The 17,905-nt window shown below is 60.0% G+C and overlaps 4 protein-coding genes across 24 annotated transcripts; 3 read left to right on the top strand and 1 right to left on the bottom strand.

Annotated features, from left to right (window-relative positions):
* The first annotated feature begins 271 nt into the window (after window positions 1-271).
* On the top strand, window positions 272-3,663 carry DNAJC4 (DnaJ heat shock protein family (Hsp40) member C4). Of its 5 annotated transcripts, XM_086384384.1 has the most exons (8): window positions 272-303; window positions 636-728; window positions 1,522-1,615; window positions 2,106-2,290; window positions 2,445-2,609; window positions 3,075-3,194; window positions 3,283-3,369; window positions 3,461-3,663. In XM_086384384.1, the coding sequence occupies exons 2-8, from the start codon at window positions 652-654 to the stop codon at window positions 3,561-3,563; spliced, it is 831 nt and encodes a 276-aa protein (XP_086240510.1). In that variant the 5' UTR covers window positions 272-303; window positions 636-651; the 3' UTR covers window positions 3,564-3,663. The 5 variants fall into 5 exon arrangements, with proteins under 5 accessions (XP_086240510.1, XP_086240508.1, XP_086240505.1 ...); XM_086384382.1 differs by lacking the exon at window positions 3,075-3,194 and having other exon boundaries at window positions 2,448-2,609; XM_086384379.1 differs by lacking the exon at window positions 3,075-3,194.
* A 254-nt stretch (window positions 3,664-3,917) lies between these two features.
* On the top strand, window positions 3,918-7,779 carry VEGFB (vascular endothelial growth factor B). 7 transcript variants are annotated; one of them, XM_086384386.1, is made up of 7 exons: window positions 3,918-4,300; window positions 4,828-4,870; window positions 5,212-5,408; window positions 5,574-5,647; window positions 5,842-5,877; window positions 6,224-6,358; window positions 6,953-7,779. In XM_086384386.1, the coding sequence occupies exons 1-7, from the start codon at window positions 4,241-4,243 to the stop codon at window positions 6,972-6,974; spliced, it is 567 nt and encodes a 188-aa protein (XP_086240512.1). In that variant the 5' UTR covers window positions 3,918-4,240; the 3' UTR covers window positions 6,975-7,779. The 7 variants fall into 7 exon arrangements, 5 of the variants coding, with proteins under 5 accessions (XP_086240512.1, XP_086240515.1, XP_086240516.1 ...); XM_086384389.1 differs by having other exon boundaries at window positions 3,944-4,300; window positions 6,123-6,358; XM_086384390.1 differs by lacking the exon at window positions 3,918-4,300 and adding an exon at window positions 4,346-4,674.
* Window positions 7,780-8,792: 1,013 nt separating this feature from the next.
* On the top strand, window positions 8,793-12,304 carry FKBP2 (FKBP prolyl isomerase 2). 11 transcript variants are annotated; one of them, XM_086384396.1, is made up of 6 exons: window positions 8,793-9,482; window positions 10,733-10,901; window positions 11,221-11,333; window positions 11,455-11,501; window positions 12,031-12,066; window positions 12,161-12,304. In XM_086384396.1, exons 1-6 carry the CDS (start codon window positions 9,421-9,423, stop codon window positions 12,220-12,222), a joined length of 489 nt encoding a protein of 162 aa, XP_086240522.1. In that variant the 5' UTR covers window positions 8,793-9,420; the 3' UTR covers window positions 12,223-12,304. The 11 variants fall into 11 exon arrangements, 7 of the variants coding, with proteins under 7 accessions (XP_086240522.1, XP_086240523.1, XP_086240524.1 ...); XR_015157808.1 differs by having other exon boundaries at window positions 8,814-9,482; window positions 11,221-11,366; XR_015157809.1 differs by having other exon boundaries at window positions 9,434-9,887; window positions 11,221-11,366.
* A 394-nt stretch (window positions 12,305-12,698) lies between these two features.
* PPP1R14B (protein phosphatase 1 regulatory inhibitor subunit 14B) lies at window positions 12,699-14,837 on the bottom strand. Its single transcript, XM_086384385.1, has 4 exons — window positions 14,573-14,837; window positions 13,460-13,543; window positions 13,127-13,159; window positions 12,699-13,038 (listed from the first exon to the last, which is right to left on the bottom strand). Exons 1-4 carry the CDS (start codon window positions 14,828-14,830, stop codon window positions 12,970-12,972), a joined length of 444 nt encoding a protein of 147 aa, XP_086240511.1. The 5' UTR covers window positions 14,831-14,837; the 3' UTR covers window positions 12,699-12,969.
* Window positions 14,838-17,905: the final 3,068 nt, after the last annotated feature.

Here is a 17,905-nt window from a genome sequence, read left to right as displayed (position 1 = left end):
TTGTGAAATGCGTCTCGGTGCAGAGTGGAGTAACAGCTGTGTCCGAAGGAGTGAACAACAGAGGTTGAGCTGAAAGCCGCACTCAGAGCAGGACCAGTCCCGCCGGTTCCCGGGTGGGCACCGGCGCCTCTCTGCAAGCCCTCCGGCCTGGGCGAGGCGTCAAAGGCCAATGGGCGTTCGGGGGAGGGGCTTCGCCGCACTGACGCCCCTTCTGGCCTGTGGGCGTGTCTGGCTGTCTTAGCCAATAAGAGTGCGGAGGCGGGGCCTGGGTAAGAGCAGGAAACGGCAGCCGCGGCGGAGTCTGTGAGTGCAACGAGGGCGGGGCTTGGTGTGGCTCCTCCTGCACCCGCCCCCCCAATACTCCCAGGGTGGGGAGGGGGTCTCCGCGTCCAGGGCTAGTGGCCCAGACACCGAGACGAATGTGGAGGGGGGTCTTGGACGCACGGGGCAGAGGCGGGGACGGGGCCAGAACACAGGTCTGGTCTTCAGCAAAAAAGGCTCCAAACGCCCCTGAGCCCCCGCGGGCCTGCTTCAGTTTCCCTTCGCATCTAAACAGGGCCAGCACCCCACCGCTCCCCATTTCCTCCAATTCAGGGGGTCCCATCCCACTCCTCTTTGTGGTCTCTTTTCACCAGCTGCCCGCCTGCCGCCATGCTGCCCCTGCGCCTATGCCGGCTGTGGCCCCTCAACCCTCCCCTTTGGTTCTTCGCAGCGGCCGCCCGGCAGCGGTGAGTCGGGCCCCCGGGATCCGGCCCGGTCGTTCAGTAGGTTCTTGTTGCTGGCCTGCCCAATTCTAGGCGCTGCGCTAGGTGCTGGGATAGCTCTGTGTCAGGCGCCTTACAGATTTGTCGGGTTACTCTCACCTTCACTGCTGAAGACACAGTATCAGAGATTAAGGAATAACCCCCAGGGTCATACAGATATAAAATTTGAACCCAAGTCAAACCCAGTGCCCTTCCTACAACTCAGGTGGTTGTTAAGCATCACTGTGCATAACACAGGAGGGCTGCGGGGGGCGGAGTGGTGGGGGGGGTGCTTACAAAATTGCAGATTCCTGGGCCCTACTTGGAGATTCTGATTTGCAGGAATGAGGTGGGGCTCAATAATTTTCTTTTTTTTCTTTTGGGCGCACTGCAGGGCATGCGGGATCTTAGTTCCCCTGACCAGGGATGGAACTCAGGCTCCTTGAGGTGGAAGCCCTGAGTCTTAGCTACTGGACCGCCAGGGAAGTCCCAAGAATTTATTTTAAAAAACATGATCAAAACCAAAACCAAACCAAAACCAAAATATAATTTTCAGGTGTTTCTGATGCAAGGAGTCTGAAAACTACACTTGGAGACATTTTGATCTGCCCCATACCTGAAACACTCAAAAAGGGAGGGATGATTTACAGAGATTATCCTTGGTACCTGGCTCAACCCTGAGCACCAGGATGCTGAGTCAAAGGGTGGCCCAAGTGGGTAGGGAAGGGGTATCCCTGTGTCTTCCTTAGCCCTGGCAGGATTGGGCCTCTCTCCACAGGTCTGGCCCCAGTAACTACTATGAACTCTTGGGGGTGCAGCCTGGTGCCAGCACTGAAGAAGTTAAACGAGCTTTCTTCTCCAAGTCCAAAGAGGTACCAGTGGTTTTAAGCGGAGAGGGGGAAGGGAAGTCTGAGCCAGATGGGGTATGCTTCAAATTCTCAGAAATGGAGCTGAGAAGCTCACTCTGGCTGGTGCACATTCCCTCAGCATTCACAGGTTGGGGGAGGTGCCCCATGGGGAGAGATCTGCCCATGTAGGAGGAAAGGCTAGGGGGCAGGAGCCAGGCCTGTCTGATGGGCTGGGCTTGGTTCTCTTGGCCTGCCTGCTCTTGAGAAAGCTGGATCCAGGATTTACAGTGAGAGCCAGGCAGCAGGTGGGAAGGACTTACACAAGGGGAGGAGGCAGAAGTCTGTGCTTCCTGACTCTGTGGTGGTTTACAGGGATGGGCAGGCCTGAGAGTGAGGGTCACTCCCCAGGAAGGGCCTCTGGGAATGACATGAGCCCTTGGCGATGGACATTATCAGGATGGGTCCCGGGAAGGGGCATGGAAAGGGAGATGAGGGGAGTCTTGCTCCACCCCAGCTGCACCCTGACCGGGACCCCGGGAACCCAGCCCTGCACAGTCGCTTTGTGGAGCTGAGTGAAGCATACCAAGTGCTGAGCCGTGAGCAGAGTCGCCGCAGCTATGACCACCAGCTCCGCTCGGCAGCTTCCCCAAAGTCTCCAGGAACCACAGCCCACCCCAGGTCTGCTCACCAGGCACACAGGTACAGTAGTCCAGCCCCCAGCTCATGGGTCCCAGGACGGGGCGTGAAAAGGGAGATGAGGGGAGTGGAGGGGTGAGACAAGGCTGGGGAGCAGGAGCCAGGAGGCCTGTCTGGATGGGCTCATCCTTACACTGTCCCTTCTTCTTCCTCCAAGCAGTTCTGGGGCACCCCCCAATGAAAAATACTGGGCCCAGTTTCATAAAGTGAGGCCTCAGGGGCCAGAGTCCAGGCAGCAGCAGCACAAACACAACCGGCGAGTGCTGGGGTACTGCCTCCTGATCATGCTGGCCGGCATGGGCCTGCACTACGTCGCCTTCAGGTGCGTGTCTCCCTAGGGCGATGGGCAGGGGGCAGGAGGGTGGGCGAAGCCCAGCGTCAGGCACCTAACCACGCCACCCCTGTGACCTGCACCCTTGTGTGTCCCAAGCTAAGAACTGCATGAAATTGGTCTCCTCCAGAGCCCCTTCTGACTTGGCAAAGGCAGCTGTGCACTAAGAGCTCATGTCATTTCAGTTTTTTATCATTTGAATTTAAATTTTTGGTGCTAATCACCAGAGTGCTGGAGCCAACCAGAAAGCCTGCACAAGAAGGAAATGGGTCAAGCTGGGCCTTACCAGCAACTGCCCTCATTCATTCCTGCCACCCTCTCGTGCATGCCATGCCACTGAGCTTCAACAGTAGAGACACCTAAAGGCTGGTGCCCACTGCTAGCAGTGTGCCTAGTTCAGTGATCGAGTTAGAACAAACCTTTCTAGTCTCTTTCAAGGATCTCTCTGACATTCAGAGCTGCTGTCATGACAGTCAGGGACCTGGGTCGCCATGAGACCCTGGACAAGTCCCGAGCACTCTATGTCTCCTCACCTAGCACTGGCAGTTCGGCTGCGGTCCCCACAGGTGTAAAGCTGTGAGACCCTGGAGTGGAGGGGAGGGAAGTGAGACTTGGGGGACAGCAGAGATTGGCGGTCCCAGTGTTCTTTGTAACCCCTTTGCAGGAAGCTGGAGCAGTTGCATCGTAGCTTCATGGATGAGAAGGATCGAATCATCACAGCCATTTACAACGACACTCGGGCCCGGGCCAGGTCTGTCCCAGCTCTTTCCTGCCCTCCCTTCCCTGTGCCGGCACCACCTCCCAGGATCCCAGTCCCGACCACCCAGGTGCTCTCCCTGCAGGGCCAACAGAGCCAGGCTCCTGCAGGAGCAGCGGCAGAGGCAGCAGCTGCAGTCACCACCCGGGCCGCCCCAAGGCCCAGGGATCGTGCGCCCAGGCCCCTGAGTGGCTCACCTTGGAGAGCTCTCCTTGGATGGGGCCTGCAAGGTGCCCCCTTCTGGGACGCCCCACGCCCCAAAATGCGTGCAATAAAGTGATTCTCAGAGCTCTCGTCTGGCTCCCTCCTACAGGCCCAGCGCCCCCCGCCCCGGCCCCGCCCTCCAGGCTTTGGTGGCGGCAACCCGGGAGTCCGGCCCCCTGGGCGGTGCGTCCCCTTTCCCCTGCAGCGGCGGGAGGGGGGTGTGTGTGTGGGTGTGTGTATGTGTGTGTGTGTGGGTGGGTGTGTGTGTGTGTAGGGGGCGGGCCCCGCCGGCGGCCTCGCCCCCCCTCCCCCGCCCCGCCCCCGCCCCGGTGGGGAGCGCGTGTCTGGGTCACATGAGCCGCCCGCCCGCCAGCCCGGGCCCGGCCCCCCGCCGCCCCCGCCGTCCCCGCCGTCCCCGCCGTCCGCCGCCACCACCGGCCGCCCGCCCGCTCGGCTCCTTCGGCCGCCGCCGCCGCCGCTGCGTTGCGTTGCGCTGCCTGCGCCCAGGGCTCGGGAGGGGGCCGCGGAGGAGCCGCCCCCCGCACCCGGTCCCCGCCCGCCGCGCCCGGGCCCGCGCCATGGGGCTCTGGCTGCCGCCGCCCCCCGCGCCGCCCGGCTAGGGCGATGCGGGCGCCCCCGGCGCGCGGCCCCCGCGGGCACCATGAGCCCCCTGCTCCGCCGCTTGCTGCTCGCCGTGCTCCTGCAGCTGGCCCCCGCCCAGGTACGTGCGTCCGAGACATCCCGCCCGCGCGCCGTGCCCTCTCTCAAGGTTGGCGGAAGTAGGAAGGCGCGGGTTCTTGGGGATCCACGGCGGCGTCTCGGGAGCCCAGCCCGGGCATCCCCCGGGAGGAGTCCCTCCTCGCCCGCCCGCCAGACTCCCGGGCCACTCCCCCGCCCCACCCCGTCCCCTGGGCGCAGCCGGGGGCGGGGCCGCCTCCGTGCCTGGCGGACGCGGTTCGGCGCCCACTGTGCCCCTTCCTGATCTGGGGCCTGGAGAACTAGCCCGGACTCCAGGCTTGGAGATTCGAGGCTGCTGCCAGAGCGGGCCTGGCGGGTAGTAGCCGGGGCAGGTCCCAGGTGGCGTGGAGAGGACAGGTAAAGCTAGAGTGACCCCAGGAACAGAGCAGTTTGGAAAACTGTCAGAGGGGAGTTGAAGCCTCCTGACTGCAAGGGCAGAGCCCTGGGGAGAAAGACATTGCCAAGCCCTTCCTGGAGTGCATCTTGGTCCAGATTTCTTCTCTCCTACAGGCCCCCGTCTCCCAGCCTGATGCCCCTGGTCACCAGAAGAAAGGTAATAGTAACAGAACTTTGCACCAGCCGGCGCTCAGAACATTTGCTTCCAGCCCTGATTGCAGACTCCATGTATTTCTCATCTTGTGTAATCACAACCTCTCTGTAAGATGCAAACTCTTTAATTCTGCCCATTTCACAGAAGAGCAGATTGAGGCAGTGGGATGCCTGGCATCTGGATGAACAGGGCAAGGAAGACAGATTGGGTGGGCAGAAGCGGGAGCTAGTGGAGGGTAGCTGTGACGGGGGAACTAAGAACAGCTTCTGGACGCAGGGACAGAGGAGCCAGGGGGCAGCTGCAGGAAACTCTGGGGGACTTAACCCTTACTCATCTGCCCCTAGTGGTGTCATGGATAGACGTGTATGCTCGTGCCACCTGCCAGCCGCGGGAGGTGGTGGTGCCCCTGAACATGGAGCTCATGGGCACTGTGGCCAAGCAACTGGTGCCCAGCTGCGTGACAGTGCAGCGCTGTGGCGGCTGCTGCCCTGACGATGGCCTGGAGTGCGTGCCCACTGGGCAGCACCAAGTCCGAATGCAGGTAGGGGGCAAGGGGAGTGTGCCTGGATGGATGCTGGCATTCTGGGGACTGAGGGGGTGGCGGCCAGAGCCCTGGGCAGTGGGCAAGGTGTTCTCATCCCTCCAGCCCTGGAGCGCCCCCTTCCCGTCTCTCTCACTGTGTCTCTCCCTGTTCTCCTGAGCCCAGATCCTCATGATCCAGTACCCAAGCAGTCAGCTGGGGGAGATGTCCCTGGAAGAACACAGCCAGTGTGAATGCAGGTGCCAGTGAGGCCCCACCTCGGAGTTCGCAGAGATCAGGCTTAGGGGGTGCTGGGTGGGCGGTACACCGCAGCGGGGACAAAGTTTCCAAGGGTAGAGCGGGGCAGGCCTGGGATCGAGGGCAAGAGAGTGGAGAATGCTTGGCTTCCTGATCCTCTCTGTCCTTGTCTCTGTCTGTCTCTCTTACTTTTCAGACCAAAAAAACGAGAGAGTGCTGTGAAGCCAGACAGGTGAGTCCTGGGCTCTTGCTGGGGTGGGGTTGGAGCCCAAGCTTAGTGCCCAGAAAGTCACATGTGGCTGGGGCAGGGGGTGTTAGGGTGTGTCAGGAAGCTGTGGTCCCCTCCCCTCCTTCTCCTCCCCGGCCTGTCCCCACCTTCCTCCTTTTTCTCTGCTCCCCAAGACTCTGTGCTCTTCCCTGACCCCAGCCCCTGGGAAGACTTCCTTCCCACCCGAGACATGTTGCTTCTCCTCCTAGGGCTTCCACTCCCCACCACCGTCCCCAGCCCCGCTCTGTTCCGGGCTGGGACCCTGCCCCTGGAGCACCCTCCCCAGCTGACATCACCCATCCCACTCCAGCCCCAGGCCCCTCTGCCCACGCTGCCCCCAGCGCCGCCAGCGCCCTGACCCCCGGACCTGCCACTGCCGCTGCCGACGCCGCAGCTTCCTCCGTTGTCAAGGGCGGGGCTTAGAGCTCAACCCAGACACCTGCAGGTGAGGAGTTGGGAGTGGTGTCCAGGCCCTTCCTGGAGCAGGTCCAGGTGAGCCAGCCGGTGGGAGAAGAGCCAGGGAAAGGGAAGCTTTGACCGGGTTGAACAAATATTGACCCAGCACCTAGTTGGCACTGTGGTCAGCAAAAACAAGGCTCCTGTTCTAATGTGGGAGTCAGACACATGATGCCAACAGAGGATGTCAAGGGCTGTGGTGAGCGGTACCTGACATCATCTTTGAGAGGCTAGAGACATCCTGGAAGAGGTGACATCACCAGGAGTGTCAATGGAAAGACAGCCTTCCTGCTCTGAACCGTCTCAGAAACGCCTATGGTAGACGTTGATGTTCTACCTTACAGGCTCCGGCAGGCCAGGAGATGTAGTGGAACCCTGGTCCACCCTCGTCCAAGGCGCTTCTCTCCACCCCTCCCTTCCACAGCGGGGTCATGGGGTGGCATTGTGTGGGCCGGGCCAGCTGGGGCTTCCCAGGAGTGTTAGGGGAGAATGGGGTTCACAGAAGGTAACAAGCGGGTGCGTCTAGAGAAACAGGGGCTGAGCTTTGGGGCCAGCGTGAACAGACCCCTTCTTCCCCTCTCAGGTGCCGGAAGCTGCGAAGGTGACAAACTGCTTTTCAGACTCAGTGGGGCCCCTAGCCTCACAGCCCTCCCCCCAGAGAGGGCAGGAGGGCAGCCTGGTGAGAACCGTCCAGTCGCCAAGACCTCAGCCTGGGCAGAAGCTCCTCCGGGACCTGGGCCTCTTGGAGGGCCTTCCAGCTGCCCCTTGTCTCTCCAAGGCTGCCATCCAACAACGTGGACAGAGTTGGATGAGGAGACCAAGAGGGGTCACATACCAACCTGGAAGAGAATGGGGTCCCGACTCAGATTTTAACCACCTTGTACAAGTGAGCATCTAACAGCTGGCTCCTCTGTCCCCTCACTGAGAAGACCCCAATCCTCTACAAAAATGTGGGAGTTGGGCTTCAGCGCAGGAACTGTGAACCCCAGTCCTGATAAAAGAGATGGAAGGAACTGTCCCTGCCTGTGTCACTGTCTGTCACTGTCCAGGCTGGCTGGTTTGGACATCAACGTCTGCATTGTACTGACACGGAGCTTGGAGGAGATGAGGTCCAAAGACCCCCCACAACCAGTCACAGTGCCAGAATCGTGCATTCTTCACTTTCATGTTGCGCTAACGGGTCCTGCTCCTGTGTCCATCACAAGGGTTCCTTTCTGGAAGGAGATGGCCAGTGAGCTTGAGGTGGGACTCACCTCTGCCAAGTGACACCTCAGCTGTCACTGCCCCTCTTCCTGAGCCTCACATGTGCACACAGAGGGAGCAGATGATCATTGTGGTCTGGGCCCTTGGGTGCCAAGAAAGTTAAGAGTCATGTAATAGAAAAGAACATTCATCTTCCCTGCCAGGCTACACTCTGTGTTTGCAACTTTTTGCTTCATGTAGCTTAACTCCATATTTTTTCAACTGCAGTCTTCACTCTCGCCTCCCTTGCACCTTGGGCTCCCCTCCCCATGCTCTACTTGGTACTCCCCTGACCTTTATGTGACCCAGCCCAAACTCAGTGGTCAGCTTTCCGCCTGCACCCTCTAGTGCCCCTGGGGCTCAGTGGGAAGGGGGTGAGCTGAAAGGCAACCTTGGCCACCAGTACTTTGCCCCACCAAGGCAGAACATTCAGGGCAGGGTTTACCCCAAAGCAGTTACCTAATGGAGGCCTTCTCTGAAGTCATAGAGGAAGGGGTAGTGATCTTGTTAGGCCCAAACCAAGAGTGGCGTTAAACCAGAAGAGACTAAAGTTCAGTTAGAGTGAGACCTCCCAAACCCATTTAGCTTGTCCAATGAGCATGTGCTTTGTATGTGCCTTCTCACCAAGCCCTCAATTCTGAGGTCATTGTTGTGATCATCTTTTCTTCAACTGAGGAGATAAGCTCGGAAAGGCTGATTGACTTGAGGATTTGGCCTCAGATCATCCATCTCCCTAACATTAAACTTAGGTTTCGCTGCCTCTCAATTGCAGGCTCAGTCCGCCTGCAATGTGAGAGACCTGGGTTCAATCCCTGGGTTGGGAAGATCCCCTCGAGGAGGGCATGGCAACCCACTCCAGTGTTCTTGCCTGGAGAATCCCCATGGACAGAGGAGCCTGGCGGGCTGCAGTCCATGAGGTCAAAGAGTCGGACACGACTGAGCGTCTAAGCACAACTGCAGGTTCATTACTTTGGTGGAACCTCCCAGGTGTACCAGTGAAAACGAATCCACCTGCCAATGCAGGAGAGGCAGGTTTGATCCCTGAAGTAGGAAATGGCAACCCACTCCACTATTCTTGCCTGGGAAATTCCATGGACAGAGGAGCCTGGTGGGCTATAGTCCATGGAGTCACAAAGAGTCGGACGCGACTGAGCGACTAAGCACACACATGTTTCTTCCTGGGTGCTGAAGTGACTGGAAATAAGTCTGGATGGGGAATGGACCCAGCCGGACCGTTGCAGTCATGACTCAGGGTTATTGTGCCCCGGGCAGAAGCAGGCCTGGATCTGGAAGAGGAAAAAGCTAAGCGCATTTGCTGTGGGCCTAGCTGTGCACATTACTGGGGGACTCCAACAGGGACCCTGTGGGGTCGATGTTATCAAGCCCGAGTCACCAGGCCAAGAAACTTCTTCAAGGTCACACAGTCAATGAGTGGCAGACCCAGGATTCAAACCCAAGGCTCACTCTGAAGCTAGGCTCTTTCCACAGCAACTGAGGACTGTGGGTCAGAAGAGGCCCAAGGGCAATCAGGAGCGTCAAGCTGGGGGCGACATAAAATGGCGTCTCAAGACCCCCTCCGGGAACCCGCGCCCGCCTGACCTTAATTTCACCTTAAACGGAAGTGCCTTCGGCCCTTTCGGAAGTCACTTTCACCTTACCTTAAGGACTACAAAGCCACCGGAGGTGACGTATAGGTCACATGGTGCCTCGGGGGCGTGGCTAGGGAAGAAACCACCCCAGTGGGCGTCTGGCCGCGGGTTTTGCACGGTCCAATGAGGGCGGGCTGCGTGGCCAGGTCTGGTGGCGACGATGACGCGCCTGCGCAGAGACGGCGGCACGACTGGGGTTGACTCCGGGGGCGCGGCGAGGAGGTGAGCGGGGGCCACAGCCCGGGCTGGGGGGAGCCGGGGTACAAGAGGGAAGACTGGATCAGGCGGGGCAGGAGCGGGCTGGGGCTCCGAGTGTCAACGAGGGATAGGTCACGAGGAAATTGACTGTTGGGGGTTCCGAGCTGTCCTGGGATGCCGCAGGGGGAGGGTTCTCACGTCTCAAGGGGCGGGACTCCGGGAGTTGGGGCGGGAAGTCTAACGGCAACGGGTGGAACTTCTCAACTGGCGCCGGTGGGAGGCGGAGCTCGAGGCCTGGAGGCGGGGCTAGGACCGGTGCGGGGTGGAGACTGGCCCTTGGAGGAGGAGCTAGAAGAGGCGGAAGGAGGAGCCTCGGGTTTGGAGGCCGAGGAGGAAGGAACCCAGGCGCTGGGGGCGGGGCTTCAGCCGGTGAGTGGCGCGGCTACGGTCCAGGAAAAGGGGTCTAGTTCTGTCGGGGGCGGGGATACAGGGTCGGGGGCGGAACCACGCCCTCTAAAAGGTGGGGTTAAGGAGCCTAGCGAAGGGGTAGGCCCAGGTAATGGCCCGGGGCGTCCACGCGGGGGCGGTCTCCGCGGTGGCCGTGCCTGGGGACGCGGTAGGCCTAGAACTCCCCCGGGAGAGGTGGTGTGGGTGGAGCGGGCTCGGCGGCCACCCGACACGGGACCAGTCTGGGTGCCCCGCAGGCCCCCGAGGGCTCAGAGTTGGGGCGGCGCCTCGGGCGGAGGCACAGGCTCAGCCTGGGGGGTACCCCCGGAGGACAAGGGCTCCCCGGAGCCACCCAGTGGCGACGTGTGGGTGCCTCGGGGCCGACCCCCTGCGGCAGCCGCAGATGTGTGGGTGTGCTGGGCGGGAGGCAACTGGGTGTGGCGTGAATGGGGTCGCCCGGTCGGGGCAACCGCTCTGCAGCCAGATAGGGTCTGGACTTTGCGGAAGGGGACGGGTGGGAATTGAAGAGCAGAGCTGGGGACCGGGAGGGACGGAAGGGCAGGGGGTGAGCAAAGGGGCGGGACCCTGGCTGCTGTGGCCTCCCCTGACCCCCTCTCCCCGCTGCTGGGGTCCTCGGGCAAGCCCCCTTCTCACTGGACTGGTAAGTGTGGCCGTGGAGCCTGGGGGAGGGGGCGGTGATCCCGAACAAGGGGATCCCCAGGGGCAGGCAGTGTCCACGGTGGGGTGGAATCCTCCCGGTACCTGCCGGTATTCCATGCCCTCCCGTTCCTCTCCCCCGGTTGGTTGGTCGGGGTCTGTTCCCACAGAGAGATGAGGCTGAGCTGGGTCTTGACAGTACTGTCCATCTGCCTGAGCGCCCTGGTCACGGCCACAGGGACCGAGGGCAAACGGAAGCTGCAGATCGGAGTCAAGAAACGGGTAGACCACTGTCCCATCAAATCGAGGAAAGGGGACGTCCTGCACATGCACTATACGGTGGGTGAAGGGGTGGAGCTTTGGGGGCGGGGCTTTTGGGGACATGAAAGGAACCGGGAGCCAGGTTTCTCTGCCAAAAGGTGGATCTCTTGGGCAGGTCTTCTCATCTACTCTGCATGGTTCTGTCTTGCTCTTCACTGTCTACTCCCAGGTTGGCATCAGCAAGCAGTGACAGTGTACTGTGAGCTGCCCAACGTTCTGTCTCCTGCTGGGACTATGGCCACCAATGCTGTGGGGTGCCACCTTGATGGGAAGAGCACTGGGGGTGGGGGTGTCAGAGCAGACCCCCCTCCTCACTGGCCTTCCCATGGTGTCACAGGGGAAGCTAGAAGATGGAACAGAGTTTGACAGCAGCCTGCCCCAGAACCAGCCCTTTGTCTTCTCCTTGGGCACAGGCCAGGTCATCAAGGGCTGGGACCAGGGGCTGCTAGGGTGAGTCGTGGGGCCACGGCTGTGGTCCAGGAGGTAAACTGTGGGAGGCAAGCCCCAGGGATGGGGGGAGGGAGCAAGGAGCCTGGTTGTTGCCACATGCTGAACATGTGTTGTCCTGCAGGATGTGTGAGGGGGAAAAGCGGAAGCTGGTGATTCCATCAGAGCTGGGTAAGAGGCTCTTTCGGAGTGGGGACAGGGAGTTCAGGGTGTATTACCCATGTAGGGTGAAGGCCGATTTAGTCTCTGCATCCGTCTCCACTCAATTCATTCAGTCCACGCCACTTCCAAGTCCAGCCTTGTCCAGCAGTGAGGACAGGGCAAGACCATTGGGACACTTGGCTCTGGAGCCAACTCTCTGACCTTTAGCAAGCCCCCTCCCATTTCCCTGGTGGCTGAAATGGTAAAGAAGATGCCTGCAATCCAGGTTCAGTCCCTGGGTTGGGAAGGAATTGGCAGCCCTCTCCAGTATTCTTGCCTGGAGAATTCCATGGACAGAGGAGCCTGGCAGGGTACAGTTCATGGGATCACAAAGAGTCAGACGACTGAGCGACTAACTTCCCCTTGGTTTTTTTTTTCCCATTTCCATTTCTGGCCTAGTGCTAGGATGGGTAGAGGCTTAGCTTCAGCCTGGATGTCTGCGGAACACCTCACTCTGCCTGGCCACAGCTCATTCTGTTTCTTTGTGTTATCTTGGCAGGGTATGGAGAGCGGGGAGCTCCCCCAAAGATTCCAGGTAATAGACCTTTCTGCCCTCCTCCCCATCTGCTGCATCCATACCATCTCCGGGTGGCCCTAGTTCTCATTCTGCTCCCACCTCTCCCCTGCAGGTGGTGCAACCTTGGTGTTTGAGGTGGAGCTGCTCAAAATCGAGCGACGTTCAGAACTGTAGCCAAACTGGAGAGGGGCGGTGGAGAGGCCCCCATCAGGGACCAGACTGTTTAAAGAAAAAAAAAAAAAAAACTTAAAACACATGAAGTGAGCCTGTGTTTCTTTGTGGGCCCTGAGAGACTTAGAAACCGCAGCTTCAGCCTCCTCTCTCCCTCGACCCCCTTCCATCCCTCCCTTTCCTTTCCGGGCTGTAGAACCTTGGGGTCTAGTAGGCTCAGTAGCATGGAGGTCACAATGGCCAAGCCCTGGGTGGTATGGTGGCCCTTGTCCAGAAGGGAAGAGTATTCCTGCCTGCTGGCAGCAGCATGGCTCCTCCCCAGCTCCCCAGCCACTTCCAGCTCCTAGTCTGGGAGCCAGCACTGGGCTATCGCCATGGCTACATGGCCCTCAGGAAGGCCTGCGGTCACCTGGGGAGAAGCTGAGCTGGCAGCAGTCGGAGAGCAGTGTGTCCCCCCTAAAAGAGACCAGACGAGCCTGTGAACTGCACCAAAGGCGTATCCTAGCTTTATTAAAGGGCCCGCGCCGCAGTCAATATAAAAACACAAAAAGTCCCATCAGTTTAATAATAATAAAAAACCCCAAAAATGGAAAACTGAGGGGGCAGGGAAGAGGCCCCTGGGCCAGGGGCACGGGGAGCCCTGCTCGTGGCACCAGGCCTGGCCGCAGGGCCCCCTGGTATTGCTGTTGCTATGAGGTCGGGGGGCAGCGATTGTCCTGTGGAGCCACCGCTCAGCTGGGTCGAGGACCCTTACTTCTTCTGGGGTGTGCTCAGCTTCTGCATGCCCCGGATCTTGTCCAGCAGGCCAGAGATGAAGGCCTGGAGGGAGGGAGGACATTAAGGAGACAAGACCCCAGGAGGACAGGACCCCAAGCTCCTCCACCCTCTGGGGAAACCACTTCCTTACCTCAGTGGGTTTGTAACAGTCAACCAGCAGCTCCTAGTGGGGCATGGGGAGAAAGGATAACTGTGAGTCTCCAAAACACGGACCTAGAGTTCACCCACACCCTGTTCCAAGGCACTGGAGATGCCATGGCTACTGAACAGCTCAGCAAGTACCACTGGCCCCATTTGGTGGAGGCCAAAGCTGAGTCCAAGAAGATCATAGAGCTGACTGCCGCAGATCAAGGAAGGCCTGCCTCCAGAGGCTTGCCGACCCAACAATGGGCAGACCGCCTCCCTGCAGCCCTTTAGCCCCTGCTCCCCTGACCTGGCCCTGCTGCCCTCCAGCCCCTCTTACCTTGACCCTGGCAGCCCGGGTATCATCGCTTTCCATGTCCAGGAGTTCATCCACGTCGATTTCCAGCTCTGGGATCTCCTCTTCCTGGGGTAGGGGTGGGGGAGGAAGGAGAGACAACGGCCTGAGTTGGGAGAGAGGGTGTGAGAGGGGCTCTGGCTGAGGCCCCTGCCCTACTGCAGATGGGAGCCAGCCCTCTTTGCCCAGCAGACAGCGGCAGCTGCTCCGAGGAAGAAAACAGATCAGGCCTGTGCCAAGGCAAACTGCCCAATGTGGGGGGGAGCTTCCTGTCCTTGCCAGTTGGGCACCCTGGGTGCCAGACGGCTAGGGCTGGGGATCCTAGGCTGGAAACCCTGCAGATGTGTCTCCCCAACTTCTATGTCCCCCATCTCAACCAGAGCACAGATAGGGCCAGCTGCCCCAACTCATCAGGCCCCCTTCCCCTCCCCCAAACACCTGTCATAGCTTCCCAGGAGTGGGGAGGAAGTGAAGGGTGAGGGGTCAGTGGGAAGGACCCAGGCCTGGTTAAAGGGGAAACAAAGAGCCCATGCTTTGCTGAGGGAGGGGGTGCCTGCCACCCTCCTCCCCCAGGAAGCATCTCTCCTGTCTGGAGCCAACTGCATTCCAGGGCTGGGCCAGGGTAGGCAGCACAGGGCAAGCCCACTCCTCCACCCTGGCCCCCGGGGCCTGAGTCACCACTTGAGCAAGGAAGGAGTCACAGGGTGGAGAACCAGAACCCAGAGAGTGGGCTAGCTTGCCCCCCATGCCAAGATGGACTCCAGATTAGCCCATTAGAAACAGGCAAGACACATAAACCCCAACAACTGGGTTGGCTAGTGCCTTAAACTGGTATAGGCTCGCAAGCCATAGGTAGCTCTCCTTCCCCAGCCAGCCTAGACTAGCCCCAGGTCTCTTGTCCAAGGCAGCGAATAAGAAAGAAGTGACTTAGGTCAGACAAGAAAGAGCATACATTGGGGGCGGGGAGTACAGAGAGCAAGGGAGCGCGCTTAAGCTGGATGCCCACTGACGCCGGGTGACAGGCGGGCTCAAGGTGGGGTTTCCAGGAGGCCCGAATCGGAACAGGTTTAGGGTGTCGGCGCAGGGTGGGGGACACACCTGGCAGTCGTAGAGGCGAGTGAGCTGCTCCAGGATCCACTCCTCCAGGTTGAGGCGCTTCCGTAGCTCCTTGCGGTCGTACTTGACCGTGACCTTCCCTTGGCGCCTCACTGGGCCCTCGTCGTCCGCGCCGCCCGGGCCCTCGCCTGCAGCCCCAGGGGGGCTCTGAAAGTAGACGCGGGGCCCTGGGCCGCCACTCCCCGGTCCGGGGGCCGGGGCCGCCAACGCCGCGCCCCCCGCGGGGCCGCTGTCCGCCATGGCGGCCGCCGGGGCCACGTGCGCGCGTCGGGCCCCTCCCTGCGCCGCCGCCTCCCGGACGCCCGCCGGCTGGCTCCGGGCCGCTGGATCGGGTTAGCTCGTGAGCTCGGCTCCGCGCGGCTCCGCGGCGAGGGCGGCGGCGGGGGTGCCCGGGGGCAGCTGCAGCATGCGGAGCCCCCGGGCCTGGCCTGGCCGCGCCCCGCCCCCTCCCCACTGATCCGCCCGCCCTTTGTCCCCCGCGGCCGCCGCCCGAGCCGCCGCAGCCGAAGCCGCTTTCTCTGTCTGGATCGCTTCCCCCGCCCCCCGACCACACCCCCTTAAAGGGCCAGTCCTGTAGCTTGCCCCTCACCCCTACCCCGCCCCCGGACAGGGGTTAGGGGAGGATCTAGTCCTCAGAGGTTTGGGCCTAGCTGTCCCCTCTCCCTTTAACCTTCCTGCCCTACACTTAGGCGTTCTAAGCGCCCGGTGCGAGGATTTACTCTCCAATGGGGAACCTAGTATTCTGTCCTCATTGGAGCAAAAATAGGGGCCGCCTGAGAATGGAGGGGAATGAGCACTGTATACAGGACAGAGGTCCGAGGAGGAGACCTGGGAGCGCCACTCGCCTCCCTTCTGGGTCCTCCGGCCCTCGGCCAGAGGGGAGACAAGAGGCGTCTTCGCGCTGACAGACACGTGGACCGGGCTCCCGGGGGTGGAGGGATGGAGAAGACGGACAGGCGCTGCCCAGGTCACTGGACGCCCCCCTCCTTGGGGTTCCGCGCACCCCATGATGGAGGCCTAGGTTGTGGGTGAGCTGAGACGGCCGAGCGGCCTGAAGGGCCAGACCCCAGGCAGCCACCGCCCACCGGCCAAGATGGCGGTTGAGGATGGGATTGTGGGAAATGTAGTTCACAGAGTCCTGCCCGGCATGGCTGCCCCTCCCCCACAGCGGAGCCCGGGCGGGGAAAACTTGTCTGGAGCGCCCTCGTAGGGCTGGTCTCCACAGGGCGCGGTCCTCCGCACTCCGCAATCTCGTGTGTGCAAACTGAGGCTTAAAGAACTGGTAAGTGGAGGAGCCAGTACTCAGAATAATAAAGATAATAATAACTGCTGACCCTAATACGAGTTCCACATAGTCGGTTCCAGCGTGAGGGAACCTCAAGCTCTCCGGTAGATTCCCAGCCCTACGGCTTCCTCTGTCCTTCAGATCTCACAAGGGCCTTACCGGGCCCACCTCTCTTAAGCAGACCCTGTGCCTTGTTCCCGCAGCCAGTTTGATTTTTTATATTTTTAAATAGTGTCTCTCAGTCACTGGTTCATTGTCCGTCTCGCACTTCTCAACTATGAGCGCTGTGAGGCTGAGACCTGTCTGGCCCTTGTTTACTGCTGATACCCATGATTGAGTGGACCCGCTCAGCTTCAAACCACATGGATCTGGCAAATTAACTGACTTGCTGAACTCTCAGCACCTAGGTCAGACTCATAGTCGGTGTTTAATTGGTTGAACAAATGACCGAATGAAAGGCTTCCTGTGTGCCTCCATTTCCTCCAAAGGTTGTGGCAAAGATTAAATAGGAAAGGACGTGGAAGTTTCAGTGATTGCACCACAGAGGTTAAGTCACACACCCAGATAGCAATGGAGCTCAGCTTGTCTACGCAGGCCCCCTGACACAAAGTCACTGCTCCTACTGCCACACAAGGTTGTGCAACTCCGTTTCAGATGCTTCCACAGACCACAGAGGACAGGCTCACCCTCTGCAGTCCCAAGCAGAGTCTCCAGGTCCTAGAGACACTAAGTCCCAGCCCCTCTGGATGCCAGAGACACCCTCTGCAGCAGATGGGGTTCAGACAGAGGTTGACACTGGCCCAGGTTCATACAGCTGGCGTGATGCTGCACACACAGTGAAACCCAGGACTTTAGGCTGACCTTGAGGTTGGAGAGTACAGACAAGGAGGAGGCAGTGGCTGAGAATGGTGTGTGTGGTGATGGTGGTGGTGGGATTCATGCCAGGTGGGCTTCTCCCTGAAAGGCCTGAGCAGGGGGCACATGACTCAGGTGGCTCAGCGATGGGCTGATATCTTCTCCCTCCCCAGCTCCCCTCGGGCCTTAGTCTCTCTTCAGCCAGCCTCAGGGGCCAGGGAAGGGCTGACCCTTCTGTGGTTTAGGCAGGACCCACCCTATCTAAGAGAGTCCCATCCCCAGCCTGGCTTCTGACTCTGAGCTTGGCCTGATGGGAGAAGCAATTTACCAAATCCAAATTCCCCACCATGCCCCACCTCACCCCACAGGGGTGGGTTTGCTCTTTTTAAACTGGAGCACTGATTCAGGCCTGGGGATGGTGGGGGCAGGGGAGGCTTGCAGTAAAGAGGGAGGCTATATTATAGTTCGCTGTGAAAATGAAACCTATAGGTGATGAAGGCTTGGGGACCAGTCCCAGCTCTGTCCCTCCAGATGCTATGACCCTGAGCAGTGATCTTCCTGTCTCTCTTTCCCTCAAGGCTGGTGGGAAGGCCTCCTGTCATTTCCAAATTTCATGGTGTCCCCTGAGGGGTCTCTAGGCTGAACAGGGAAGACAGAGCCAGGGACGCTCTTCCTGAATCCCTCTGTCTATCTTCTGTGCCACCTCCAGGACACTCCCAGATTCCTCAGGCTGACTCCCCTATCTGTCCAATCCCTCCCCATGGCCACCTACTCTATGTTAGCGTAGACAGCCATGATGGCCTGCAGCTGCCTTGGAGGCTTGACTGCCTAGCACAAAATCTTGGAGTGGAATAACTGGGTCCAAATCCTACTTCTGCCCTAGGCTGAGAGGCCCTGGGCCAGTCACGTACCTACCCTGAGCCTCTTCAAAGGGGCTGATTCCGCTGACTTCTGGTGATTTGCAGCTGAGGTCGGTGCTCCAAGACCATATCCCAGCCCTTAGTTTCCTGTCTGAACCTGTCCCTGTGCTGCTCTTCATCCTTCCAGCCCCAGGCTGTAGCCTTCCCAGCCCCACCTCTCCTGGGGTCCTGGCCCCTCTCCCCCAGAGAGCAGCTGAGGCTGCTTTCAGCACTTCCTAAAGCAGAGGCCCTAGGGAGGGTCCCGTGGCTGAGACC

Source organism: Bos grunniens, chromosome 29, assembly GCF_055505025.1.
Source record: "Bos grunniens cultivar Pamir isolate PY7600 chromosome 29, Bosgru_T2T1.0, whole genome shotgun sequence".
Classification (NCBI taxonomy): domain Eukaryota; kingdom Metazoa; phylum Chordata; class Mammalia; order Artiodactyla; family Bovidae; genus Bos; species Bos grunniens.
Note: the sequence above shows the minus strand (reverse complement) of the source record. Positions and strands in the feature narration are given on the sequence as shown.